The following is a 13,539-nucleotide window of genomic DNA, read 5'->3' as shown; positions in this document are numbered from 1 at the left end:
GACAGCGGAGAGGGTTACCTCAGATCACAACAGAATCTTGACCAGGTGGGCCAATGGGCTGAGAAGTGGCAGATTGAGATTAATTCAGATAAATGCGAGGTGCTGCGTTTTGGGAAAACAAATCTTAGTAGGACTTATACACTTAATGGTAAGGTCCTAGGGAGTGTTGCTGAACAAAGAGACCTTGGAGTGCAGGTTCATAGCTGCTTGAAAGTGGAGTCGCAGGTGGATAGGATAGTGAAGAAGGTGTTTGGTATGCTTTTCTTTATTGGTCAGAGTATTGAGTACAGGAGTTGGGAGGTCATGTTTGCAGCTGTACAGGACATTGGTTAGGATACTGTTGGAAAATTGCATACAATTCTGGTCTCCTTCCTATCGGAAAGATGTTGTGAAACTTGAAAGGGTTCAGAAAAGATTTACAAGGATGTTGCCTGGGTTGGAGGATTTGAGCTATAGGGAGAGGCTGAACAGGCTGGGGCTGTTTTCCCTGGAGCATAGAAGGCTGAGGGGTGACCTTATAGAGGTTTACAAAATTATGAGGGGCATGGATAGGGTAAATAGGCAAAGTCTTTTCCCTGGTGTACAGAACTGGGAGTACAGAACTAGAGGGCATAGGTTTAGGGTGAGGGGGAAAGATATAAAAGAGACCTAAGGGGCAACCTTTTCACACAGAGGGTGGTACGTGTATGGAATGAGCTGCCAGCGGAAGTTGTGGAGGCTGGTACAATTGCAACATTTAAGAGGCATTTGGATGGGTATATGAATAGGAAGGGTTTGGAGGAATATGGGCCGGGTGCTGGCAGGTGGGACTAGATTGGGTTGGGATATCTGGTCGGCATGTACAGGTTGGACCGAAGGGTCTGTTTCCGTGCTGTACATCTCTATGACAATTAAAAAAACATTTGTATGGGTACATGGATGGGAAGGGTTCAGAGGAATATTGAATTGAATTGAATTTATTGTCACATGCACTGAGGCACAGTGAAAAGCTTTGTCTTGTGAGCAATGCAAACAGATCACTTAGTTAAATAGCATACATGAATAAATAATAGGTAAACAACAGCAAAACAAAAACACAGGTATAGGCAAATACTAAGAGTTTATGAGTCCATTCAGTAATCTAACAACAGTAGGGTAGAAACTGTTTCAAAACCGGCTGATGCATGTGTTCAGGCTTCTGTACCTTCTCCCCGATGGTAGAGGTTGTAGAAAAGCATTGCCAGGGTGCGATGGATCTTTGAGAATGCTGGCGCCCTTTCCTTGGCAGTGGGCCTGGTAGATGGATTCTATAGATGGGAGGTTGGCCTTTGTGATTGTCCAGGCTGAGTTCATCACTCTCTGTAGCCGTCTCCGATCTTGAACGGTACAGTTGTCATACCAGGTAGTGATACATCCAGACAGAATGCTCTTGATGGCGCACCTATAAAAGTTGGCAAGGGTATTCACCGTCATGCCAGATTTTCTCAGTTGCCTGAGGAAGAAGAGATATTGTTGGCCCTTTGTAACCAGTGCGTTCCCATGAAGAGTTCAAGAAAGCTTGCTGTTGATAACAACTCCCAGGAGCTTGACACTCTCAACTCCTTCCACCTCTGTGCTGTTAATGTGTAGGGGGGCATGAGTAACATCCCACTGAAAGTCAATAATGTGTTCCTTGGTTTTCCCGGCATCGAGAGCTTGGTTGTTCTCAGTGCACCATTTTTCCAGGTCTTCCACCTCCCGTCTATAGTCTATTTCATCACCATCTGTGATTTGACTGACTATGGTGGTGTCATCAGTGAACTTATAAATGACATTTGTCTGGTATTTGGCAACACAGTCATGGATATACAGTGAGTACAGGACAAATGCGGACAGTTGGAACTAGCTGAGTGGGTATCATGGTCAGCATGGACCAATTTGGGTCGAAGGGGCTGTTTCCATGCTGTATTACTGTATAACTCTATTATTAGTGGAGAAATGATGCTGGAAAAATTCAGGGTGATTGAAGGTTGATAAATCCCCAGGGCCTGATAATCTACATCCTGGAATACTTAAGAAAGTGGCTGTAGAAATAGTACATGCGTTGGTGGTCATCTTTCAGGATTCTAGGCTCTGGTACAGTCCCTGCAGATTGAAGGGTAGCTAGCGTCACTCCAATATTCAAAAAGGGAGGTAGAGAGAAACCAGGGAATTATAGACAAGTAAGCCTAACAGAAAGACAGTGGCAGGATTAGACAGTCAGCATGGATTTATGAATGGGCAATCTTCCTTGACAAACCTGTTGAAATTCAATGAAGATGCAACTAGTAGAGTTGACAAGGAGCCAGTCAACGTGGTATATTTGGACTTTAAGAAATCATTTGACAAAGACTTGCAGAAGAGATTGTTGCATAAGATTAAAGTAAATGGGACTGGGGAAAGCATATTGAGATGGATAAAAAGCTGGTTGACAGAGAGGAAACAAATAGTAGGAATTAATGGGAGTTTTTCAAATTAGCAGGCAGTAACTAGTGGGGTGCCACAGGGATGGGTGTGAAGACCCCAGCTATTCACAATATGTATTAATGATTTGGATGAGGGAACAAAATGTAACATCTTAAAGTTTGCAGATGATACAAAGTTGGATGAGAGGGTGAACTGTGACGAGGATGCAGAGATGCTTCAGCACAATCTGGACAGGTTGGGTAAGTGGGCAAATCAATGGCAGATGCAGTATAATTTGGATACATTTGAGGTTATTCACTTTGGAAGCAAAAACAAGAGGGCAGATTACCACCTGAATGGCTGTAAGTTGGGAGAGGTGAGTACACAGCAGGATCTGGGTGTCCTCGTGCACCAGTCGCTGAAGCTAAGCATACAGGTGCAGTAGGTGGTAAAGAAAGCAAATGGTATGTTGGCCTTCATTGTCAGAGGTTTCGAGTACAGGAGCAGGGATGTGTTGTTGCAGTTATATAGGGCCTTGGTGAGGCCACATCTGAAATACTGTGTTCAGTTTTCGTCTCCTTTTCTGAGGAAGAATGCTCTTGAGGGAGTGGTATACCAGGGAAGGTTTACCAGGCTGATTCCGGGGACAGCAGGACTGACATATGAGGAGAGAGGTTAGAATTGTTTTCGGTGGAGTTCAGATGAATGAGGGGAATCTCAAAAAATTCTAACAGGACCAGACAGGGTAGACTCAGGAGAATGTTCCTGATGGTGGGCATGTCCAGAACCAGGGATCACCGTCTGAGGATTTGGGGTGGACCATTTAGGATGGAGATGAGGAGACATTTCTTCACCCGAAGAGTGGTGAGCCTGTGGAATTCATTATTAAAGGAAGTAGTTAATGCCAAAACACTGAATGTATTCAAGAGGCAGCTGGTTTTAGCACTTGGGGCAAATGGGATCAAAAGTTATGGGGAGAAAGCAATATTAGGCAATTGAATTGGATGATCAGCCATGGTCGTGATGAATGGTGAAGCAGGTTCGAAGGGCTGAATGGCCTCCTCCCGCTCCTATCTTCTGTGTTTCTATATTTCTATGACTGTAGACATGAAATGGGTTGGAAAAAGTTGCTTTGGGCAAAAGATGTGCTTGCGTTTGTACCTTTCCAGGAAAAGATAAGACAGAGAGTGAAAAACCAACTTTAATCACAGGTCTGTGTGTTCCAGAGAGCTGGTGGGCTCGTTATCAGCTTGTGGTTGAAGTTCCACTGTAGTGATATGCTGAGCAGTTTACTTGTGTGTGCAGGTAAAAATAAAGTCTCTCTGTCTACCGAAAGCAAGCCAGCATAGCCACAGTTGAATTAAAGAAATGTCTTTCAGTTAGCTACAGAACCATAAATCTCCAAACAACTGCTCATCTGCCAAAGTTAGTGCTACCAGAGTCACTCAGCTTAATGGTTGCAATGTTTCAGAATCGATTAATCACAGAAAAACCAAAGCCTGATTTGCATTTATAATTTTTGCCTCCTTGGGGACTCACTTCTCATTTCTAATCCTTGATTATGTGTATCACATGTTTTGATCTTCTCTTGCATTTAACAAATAGACTCATTCATTCTTAACTGATTACATTGGTCCTTTTAAAACATCAATGTATTCTGACTGGGAAAATGTATCCTTTTCAAATTAATGTTGTTGTGAACAACCAAGGGAAGAGTTCTGTAAAGAAGAGTAGCCGGTTCTTCCCTTCTCACCCATGATCAACTGAATGGTAGATAGGATAGTGAAGAAGGTGTTTGGGATGCTTTATTGGTCAGAGTATTGAGTACAGGAGTTGGGAGGTCATGTTGCAGCTCTACAGGACATTGGTTAGGCCACTGTTGGAATATTGCGTGCAATTCTGGTCTCCTTCCTATCAGAAAGATGTTGTGAAACTTGAAAGGGTCCGGAAAAGATTTACAAGCATTAATCACAGGGTTGGAGGATTTGAGCTACAGGGAGACGCTGAACAGGCTGGGGCTGTTTTCCCTGGAGCGTAAAAGGCTGAGGGATGACCTTACAGAGGTTTACAAAATGATGAGGAGCATGGACAGGATAAATAGGCAAAGTCTTTTCCCTGGGGTCGGGGAGTCCAGAACTAGAGGGCATAGGTTTAGGGTGAGAGAGGAAAGATATAAAAAAGAGCTAAGGGGCAACGTTTTCACACAGAGGGTGGTACGTGTATGGAATGAGCTGCCAGAGGAAGTGGTGCAGGCTGGTACAATTGCAACATTTAAGAGGCATTTGGATAGGTATATGATAAGAAGGGTTTGGAGGGATATGGGCCGGGTGCTGGCAGGTGAGACTAGATTGGGTTGGGATATCTGGTCGGCATGGACAGGTTGGACAGAAGGGTCAGTTTCTGTGCTCTATTAATCTAATTAGCGACCTTTACTTGGAGACTAGTTGTAATAATCCTAACACTTGATACTGCTGGTTCATTATTAGATTTAGCATCGTGGATGCAGGGAGCCCTGTGGTACTTGACAAAAAGACATTTACCTTATCTGGCCTCAGGCAATGATTGTCAGTTGGTTACTTGCATAAACTGGTGTCATTCAAAACCTATTGAGTGAGAAGTAGTGTGCAAGAAGCATGGTTGAATTTCCCTTTCCTAGTCCAGTAAAGCTCCCTTAACATTTAATGCTGCCTCAGTAAGACCAAATAATTCAGCAGAACCCTTGCATTGCACCTGAGACTTTGATATTGAAACATATAGATCTGAAATCAGGCAAATAGTCTTAGAAGGTAACAGTTTATTGTGGAAGAGTTGCTTTAATCTCAGCCAGGATTTGGTTTAATTAGGAACTGGAATTTACTGCAATGTAGAGTTTCATAGTTCCTCTCATTACCAGAATACTTCCCTCAATTAAATATTTCAAACAGTCTGGTGCTGATTTTTTCTTCAGTGAGAAATTAAGACAGTTAATAAATGTATATATTGCATAGCAACAATGCCATAGCAACTTGAGCATGGAAAGGTCACAGGATTAACACAGACCTGATAACAAGGTTTATTGCTTCAGACAGCCAAATAGTTTTTGAAAACATGCTGTCTCAGTTCCTGGCAGGAGTTCTGCAGATAAACCTCATCATCTTGTTGTAAAAGTGAGAGTACAAGAGATAATTCAAGACAGACATGACCTTTAATTCTGGATTGTTCAGCAGTTGCTTTCTCCCATACTACAATTAAAAAAGGGACGTATTCTTCTGACTGGAACCCAGCACCTGCTCCTGGAAAATCATGAAAGCCGGAAGAAGACTGTTTTGGGATTAGCTGTGATGCTTCCCTCCACTTCATCTACCCCTTACCCAAATAACTTGGTGACATTTATGATTCCATACTCATTCGTGGGTAATGTAGTGGAGGCTGCTGGCTCCCATTGTACTGCATCGTGGCAAATGACTGGCTGCTTTGGGAGTATTCAATCAATAAACTGAAAATGTTTCTGGACTGGCTAAGCACAAAATTATTGTGTCTAACCTTTCCACAATGAGGAAAAGATTTTTTTAATGCAAATCACAGAACATTATAATCTCCATGTGAAGCAGTTCAGGTACAACCCTCACGGCATTTGTATAATTTACTCTCTGTTGCTTAAACCAAAATATGACAAGTTAATACTGCTGGATCCACAAACCATCTCCCCATCTTCAATACTTTCAGACATTGTAATATAATCGAAGGAAAGTTAATCATTTCATAATAATTTGCATTCAAACTGGTCCTGTGTATTCATGCAGCTCAATTTGGTGGTACTACAGGAATAAATATATTTACAAGCCAGGAAGAAGTGTCTAAAACACAAACCTGTTACTCCCTAAAAAGATTTTATATATTTGTGTAGGTTTTCAGAGAGCATTTCTATACTAGCCTCCTAGAACCACTTCTTCCTGTTTACAATTCCCACCATTTAATCATAGTTGTAGAGGAACTTGATTCATGTAAGTATTCTCCCCGTTTGTACGTATGTGCAAACACAGTTCAATCCACGCACTGGAGGTCACCTGCCCCCTCACTGGGGCTTTTAGCAAATGTTCTCTTTTGCATTCCACTGGGCTTTCACTCACAGGAGTCTGGGTATTGGTATCAACAACAATATGATTTATATAATGTATTTAATGAAGTCAAATGGGCCAAAGCACTTCACTGCAGAAAAATATCAAGCAAAACAAGGCATACAAGGCAATATTAAGGTAGAACAACCAAAACACTTGCTTAGATAGGTATGTTTAACGAACAACTTGGAGGAAAGAGGTGAATTAGAGAAGTGGAGAGGTTTATGGAGAGGGGAATGCAAAGGAGATCAGCCTAGTCAGTTCTAGGCAGGAAGGGAAATTGGGCTTTGTGATTTAGTTCCATGCACCATTGAAAATATATTGTACAGAATAGGACTGGTCATATTGGCTGCACTAGTCATTTCTAGTTGCAGTGTATAATATATTGTTCTCCTTTGTGCTTTTGCCAACCAAAGGACTTTGGGCCATTTGCTCTTTTTGAACCTCTCGACTACATCCCAAGAAGCCACAAGAAGTCAGGATGATTGTGTGACTTATTTCATTTGTTCCTTTAACTTGTTTTAATTCCATTGGGCTACAACTGCTATTTTTAAGCACAGCTGATGCACTGGTGCAGTATTCATAAATTAGAACTTAAAGATCTATCAATACCATTTAGCTTAAGAGTTAAATTTTGCAAAAGGGATCCAAAAGGTACCTTAATAACCCATAAAGGCTAAGATGCTGGTGCCATATCACCACATCCATGATGCAAGGGCCAGTACCTTTTTTAAGCGTATGGATTATCATTAAAAAGCATCATTATGGTTTTCCTTTTGCAGCAATGCCCCTTTTAAGATTCATTCAGAATACTAAACACTGAAGCAGGTGGCAATGGAATACAAAAACAGGAAATGAAACATTTTGCAATAATGAATAAATTTACAAGATTACTTGGCACATTTATTGTAAGATTTTGAATTGTAAAAATTTAAGTTCTGCTTTACTTCCAAAGTCAACATGTTTGTAAGTTTGAGCAGTCTTCAATTTACCCAGTTCCAATAAATTCCCGAAAGAGAGATATCTGATCAGCAACAATGGAGGCTGAATGGAAAATCTGTCAGTTAGTATGGTACTGAACCATGCAAGCTGGAAAGATTCCAAATTGGTTCCTTCATCTGTTCCAAATTAACCAATCTCAGTGACAATGAGACACTATGATTGACCTTAGCATCTTTTCGGAGAAAGTGAGGACTGCAGATGCTGGAGATCAGAGCTTAAAAATGTGTTGCTGGAAAAGCGCAGCAGGCCAGGCAGCATCAAAGGTACAGGAGAATCGACGTTTCGGGCATAAGCCCTTCTTCTTTGGGAGTGAATGCTGTGAAATTCTGACAGGATAGACACAAGCCTTTCTTTAACTTACCTTGTTGGGCCAGTAGTATAAGAAAAATGCCTTTTTGGACCTCGCATGGCCAGGATCAGCTCACAGAATGGGTTGGCCTGGTGGAAACTCATTGATATTTCCTTTCACTCACCCAGTTACAATTTCAGACAAGTTTTGATAACACCATCAATATTCTCAAGTTGGTAGTTTTAGGTGGCTGTACTCTCTGTATAAAAGCAGGTAAAAATCAGAGCCTGTTAACTCCTGATGGTTTCAGAGTAGTTAATTAATTTGAATGTTAATTGCCACCTACCTAAGAATTAAAATTGCCCAATACACGATGGAAATTTGAAATTCATTTCCTGATCAGTGCCAAGTTAGCTTATTTCAGAATATGCACACATTTTCACAAATGAAAATTACACCTGAGCATCATTTAAGTTTGAATCACTTACCAAAACTGATGGTCTCAGTTTCCAAGTTAAGAACAGAAACTGACTGAGGCACCTGCTTCTGTAGAACTGGCATGCTTATATAAATACAGAGAAAAACATGGCAAACATTTATCTAATAGAATGACTGTGCTGACAAATGTTACTCTCCAATAATGATTAAAACCTCCTTTTCTCTCATCATTTTGTATTCATCAGTTGCTCAAACTGCTGATTAAATTTGTTTTGCTGTCATATTTCAACTTAACACAATCTGAACCAGACCAATATAGATGGCTTCAATTGTTCTGGTTTCTGCCAGTTCTTTAAACGCACTTGAGTAACAGAACCTTTCATACTGGATTACAGCTGAACTCAACCATTCTTATTCAGTATACAGTACATTGCAGGCTCCATTTCTATCTTTAAAGTTATACTAATGGCTCATATTTTATTACTTCAAAGTTGCACAGGAAATTATATTTTGAATTGCTTGAACTTGCTTTCATGCAGTTCTGTTTACTCCTGCTGCAGACTAGTTTGATGGAAATGCATCTTTCTAGAGTTTGATGCGTAGATTTTAGATACACAAGCAAGAGGAAATTTTGACACACATTATAATTAGGTGCTCGGGATATAAAAATGAAATGGCACTTTGAGTGGCTTAGTGTAAAATCACACAATCCAATGTTGCACTCAGTAAGATGTCTCAGGAATGTTCAATCAGGTCCCAGCTGAATTAACTCAGTGAGTGAAACAATTGACATAGCACTTCAGATTCAGGCAAAAGAATGTGGAGAGTCAGAACGGATTGCATCACTCAATGCTATTAGCCTCTGCTGAAAAGGACATGCAATCAGGGAACAGAATGTTAGAACCTGCTGTGGGTGAATATCTTTTTGAGATAGATTTTTTGGCTTTATGTGAAATAAAAATCTACCTAACAATGGATGGAATGTTAGTGCCAATGTAATTGTACCACTGAGGAGTTGCTACCTTCAGTAGGAAGAAAGTAGGAGTATTGTATCCACATCCAAAGCTCGGAAAGGGGTTGGTTTAGGAATCATGTCAAAGTGATTGAATATTGCTCTTGCAGCATGAACAAAACAGATGGAGCAGTAGGATTATTTGAAAAAATAGATTTGGATTCAGTGGGATATTTTTTCAAAAGGTAGTCAAATACTACAGGCTGTTTGTTTTGCCAAAAAGAAATGGCCCAGATTGCAGTAGTTTGACACATACCTCAGCATTGACTGTTGGATTTTTGACAGGTTCTATATCACTTTGAAAAAGTTGGCTATAAACAGACTTCTATAAGAGTGATGTAGCATCAATGTTCCTATTAATCCCGACATTGAATGGTAAAGGAAACCAAGCAGATTTCTCATGGTATGGACCAATTTAACTCACATTGCAATCTCTAAACTGACTATCTTAATTTTGACAACTGCTGTGTAATTTATTTGATATCACTTTTTCTTAGTAAGGGACATCAGTTTATTTGTGATTAAAATGGGAATGGGGTAAAAAGATTTTTAAAAAGGCTAGGATGCACAGTGAAGTCAACAATTATATTGGATAAAATTTCACCTCTGAAACTGAGCTTTGATTCCAATAGGTTAACAAGGATTCACATGGTCTAGTTCAGTTCAATTGTGTGTACAGACGGAAAAATAAACATTGGTACAGATGTATTACATTAGGCAGGATAGTAGGTACATTAGGATGGCCCCATAAGATAAAGGGCAATGAAGGAGGATGATGTGGATGACCATTACAAAATAATGCAGAGGAGGTTATTTTGTTCACACAACCTCAAATAATCTGCTAATGTCAATGTCAGATCTGGACAAATCTTCAGGTGAAAAAAATTATAACTCATCTCAGTTTGTGTGAATCACAAAGGTGCAAAAGACAAGGCAAATTGCTACAAACGTAACAGTTAATCTTACAGATAGAAGACAATAGCTATTTCTTTCCCTCCCAAATGATCCAGTACAAAACTGCTGCTGTGGATTGATCAACTGTTACAGGAGCTGCTAGATCCTAATGGAAGTAATTTTCTGGCCATTCCTGGGCAACAACTCTTATTTCTCCTAACGTACTTTCAAAGAGATGGTGTTTAAGATTGCAGCAGGGAGGTGTAGAAACCAATAACCTGGTTGCTTTCAACAGTTTGATCAGTCACAGAGGATATACACAAATGACATAGTATACAAACTTTATTTAAAATTAGCATACAAGCAAAGCTACTTCCAAGTTAAAAAAAATCCTAGCCACCTTTCACCTAAAATAATAATTCTACATTGTTATATCATTAAATAACTACAGTCAGTAAAGCAGTACAACTGTCACCTCAAGTGTTTTGAGTCAAAGAAAGGACATGCCATGTCCCTTTTAAATAAAAATGTGGCCACTGGAGTAAATACTTTTTCAACTTTTAATGTTTGAGATATTGTATTGTGCAATATATCCCTACTCCAAGATACAGATGTCTGATGCTTACATTTTGCAAAGTTAAAAATCAATTAACACCAGGTTACAGTCCAATAGGTTTATTTGGAAGCACAAGTTTTCAAAGTGCTGCTCCTTCATCAGGTGAAAGAGCAGCACTTCGAAAGCTCGTGCTTCCAAATAAACCTATTGGACTGTAACCTGGTGTTGTGTGATTTTTAACCTTGTACACCCCACTGGCTCCACTACATTTTGCAACATCTAAGTTTGATTAGTTGACTGACATCTTTGTTCACATTTGTTGATATCAAGTCCTAATTTACATCTATTCACTTGACATAAGATTTTTTCCTTTTTGGGAACAAGATGAGAAACACTTTAAAAGCATCAGGCACAGTTGGGTAATTAATGATATGGTAATACTGAACGAAAAGGACATACAATATTAGCATTTTCCCTTCTGTTAATCTCAGCTATATCATTGGCTTCCATGTCTCCATTGATCATGGTAGCCTGGGCTAAGAGGAGGGAAAATCTTAAAAAGATCTTTGTTACATTCCTGATCTGTATCCATATATTTGTTGATATGATCAGATTGTTGCTGTACCTTTGTTTGGTTGCTTAATGGTCAGCCAAAATCTATTCAGAGCAGAACACAGATGAAGTACCAAGGGTTGCTGAGAGGTAATGGACCCAGCATCTTTAGTAAAGGAAGGAAGGAAAAACAGGGGGGAAAGAGATACAGAACAAGGCATCCTGTATAATAAATTCATTAATGTTTTTGGGTGTGGGGTCATATACCCAGTGTTTTGCTCAAGTGAGACACTTAACATGGTGGGTTGCACCTCCAATTCCTCATAATCTGTATTTGATTTGAATGAAGGTCTGACACTTTCCTCAAAATTCCAGATTGATCATGTAATTGTTGAATTACTCTGCTGTCTAAAGCATTATTTTACTTCCTTTTACTGGACAGAAAGGGAGTCACATAGAATGTCAACTTTGACAACATCTGACAGTTGTGAATGGAAGCCCAGGGTACAATATGAACACCAAGTGGACTATGGATGAAAAGTGCAACATGGAATTTGCAAAATGAACAATGCTGGTTTACAATTACACAAGTCTTCTGGCTATTTGTATATAGCATAAACTAGCATGTGTATTTACTGGCAAGAACAATTTCAACAAATTAAGCTCCACATTCAACCTCCTTTAGGTTTTGCTTCCTCTTTCAAAATAATATGTATTTAATATCACCAAAAGCAACTGTTTGTGTATGCAAAAAATCAGAGTTTTAACAATGCTTTTGTAGTGTATGCAGAGGCGAGTGTACTGAAAATAATATTGATGTCTATCAGGAGTTACATCTGCACTAATGCCCTTCCTTATAAGATTGGAACTAAATCCATTACCTCCATGTAATTTGTTACATGCAAAGTGCTTTGGGGCATCGGGAGACTTGATAAGGCATTGTTAAATGTGAGTTCTTTCTTTCCTTCTTGCACACTCACTTAGGACCAATCCCTTGAGCACTGGAAGTGGTTGCCTACAGAGAGCAGCAATGCTACAATATTTTATATACTTACCGAAAGTAATGTCAGTGAGATATAAACTACAGTGACAATGATTTGCTTTGACAAGTAAAATGTGCATATGGATTCTTTCAGACTTAAAAATCTCATTTTATGAAAGCCAACTCTAGAATCTTCCACAGACATCACAAGTTGTGGTAACATTATTGGAAGGAGATCCCTCCAGCAACAGAAATGTGACATAAGTACCTATCACAGAATGTCCACACAATGAGCAGTGTAATACAGCTTTCCCATTCGACAGGAAAGCCTCATTTGACTTGTGTTGCTGGGATCGGATTTCCTCAATTCCTTTCCAATAATTATTCTTGTGCTTCCTTGCCAGCCAATCTGTAGATTTCAGTTGGTCCATCAGCATGGGTAATTGTGGTGGTCAACTGCAGCTCCTCACCACCACTTACTCCAAGATCACCTAGGAAATGCATAAAATGCAGAATGCTATTAGGCCAGCACAGGAAGAGTTTTATTTGCCCCCTTCGATTTCACTTCTCCCATGAGGCAGTGTGTTCTGTGTACAAAGTTTCATTGCTAACTGGCTGAAGCAAGCTTTGTGACTTATCATCAAAGTAAAATTTTGTGTCATTCATTTAATTCGAATGTACTGTTTTTGCAGTTAGTATCAGTTTTGCTTGAACATTATTTCATCTGGTTCTGATGCAGGATCACATCACCCAGTAATCGATACCTCCCATTCCCTACCTCTTCAGCTTCTAGTACTGCTATAACTCCTCTTCCTGCAACTTTTCAGAGAAAAATCATAGAGATGTACAGCTCAGAAACAGACTCTTTGGTCCAAGGTCTCTTCGTTCGGTAACACTCCTCAGGACCTACTGTTAAGTCTAAAAGTCCTGCCCTGATTTGCCTTTACAAAATGCAGCAACTCACATTTTAGGAAGAGTTTGGGACAGGCATGTGGCAAGAGAGCGTGGGTCAGCAAGCACCATTGACAGTGACTTGGGGGGAGTGGATGAGGCAAAGAGCTAGTGTAGAGGCAGTACATTACTTACACCTTTTACATTTCAGTTATTTAATCTATCCAATTTAGGAATTTAACAAGTATTTTAACTTAAAGGATATAATGCTTTCATTTTTTTTAATACAAAAGAACCTAACTCAGTTTTTATATTGACTATAATGTGAAAATCTTATTCATTTAAAGATGCACTTTTTAACAATATAAACTAGAACAATAAATGAGGAATTACTGCATATGAAAATGTTTAATGAGCAAGTGT

The 13,539-nt window shown here is 39.7% G+C and overlaps 2 protein-coding genes across 5 annotated transcripts in view; both read right to left on the bottom strand.

Annotated features, from left to right (window-relative positions):
- The window catches only part of LOC122554406 (GTP-binding protein Di-Ras2-like), a 55,322-nt gene extending 47,025 nt beyond the window's left edge, over positions 1-8,297 (bottom strand). Inside the window, exon 1 of the mRNA XM_043699378.1 lies at positions 8,280-8,297. The gene's annotated coding sequence lies outside the window, so the exon portion shown is untranslated. The remainder of the gene's footprint in view (positions 1-8,279) is intronic.
- Positions 8,298-10,882: 2,585 nt separating this feature from the next.
- wls (Wnt ligand secretion mediator) overlaps positions 10,883-13,539 on the bottom strand; it is a 79,078-nt gene continuing 76,421 nt past the window's right edge. For 3 of the 4 annotated variants that reach the window (XM_043699374.1, XM_043699373.1, XM_043699371.1), the window contains exon 12: positions 10,883-12,716. In XM_043699374.1, the coding sequence (XP_043555309.1) occupies positions 12,607-12,716 (110 nt within the window). In that variant the 3' untranslated portion in view covers positions 10,883-12,606. The remainder of the gene's footprint in view (positions 12,717-13,539) is intronic. The other variant, XM_043699372.1, reaches the window with a different exon arrangement.

This window comes from Chiloscyllium plagiosum, chromosome 11 (genome assembly GCF_004010195.1).
Source record: "Chiloscyllium plagiosum isolate BGI_BamShark_2017 chromosome 11, ASM401019v2, whole genome shotgun sequence".
Taxonomy (NCBI): Eukaryota; Metazoa; Chordata; class Chondrichthyes; order Orectolobiformes; family Hemiscylliidae; genus Chiloscyllium; species Chiloscyllium plagiosum.
Note: the sequence above shows the minus strand (reverse complement) of the source record. Positions and strands in the feature narration are given on the sequence as shown.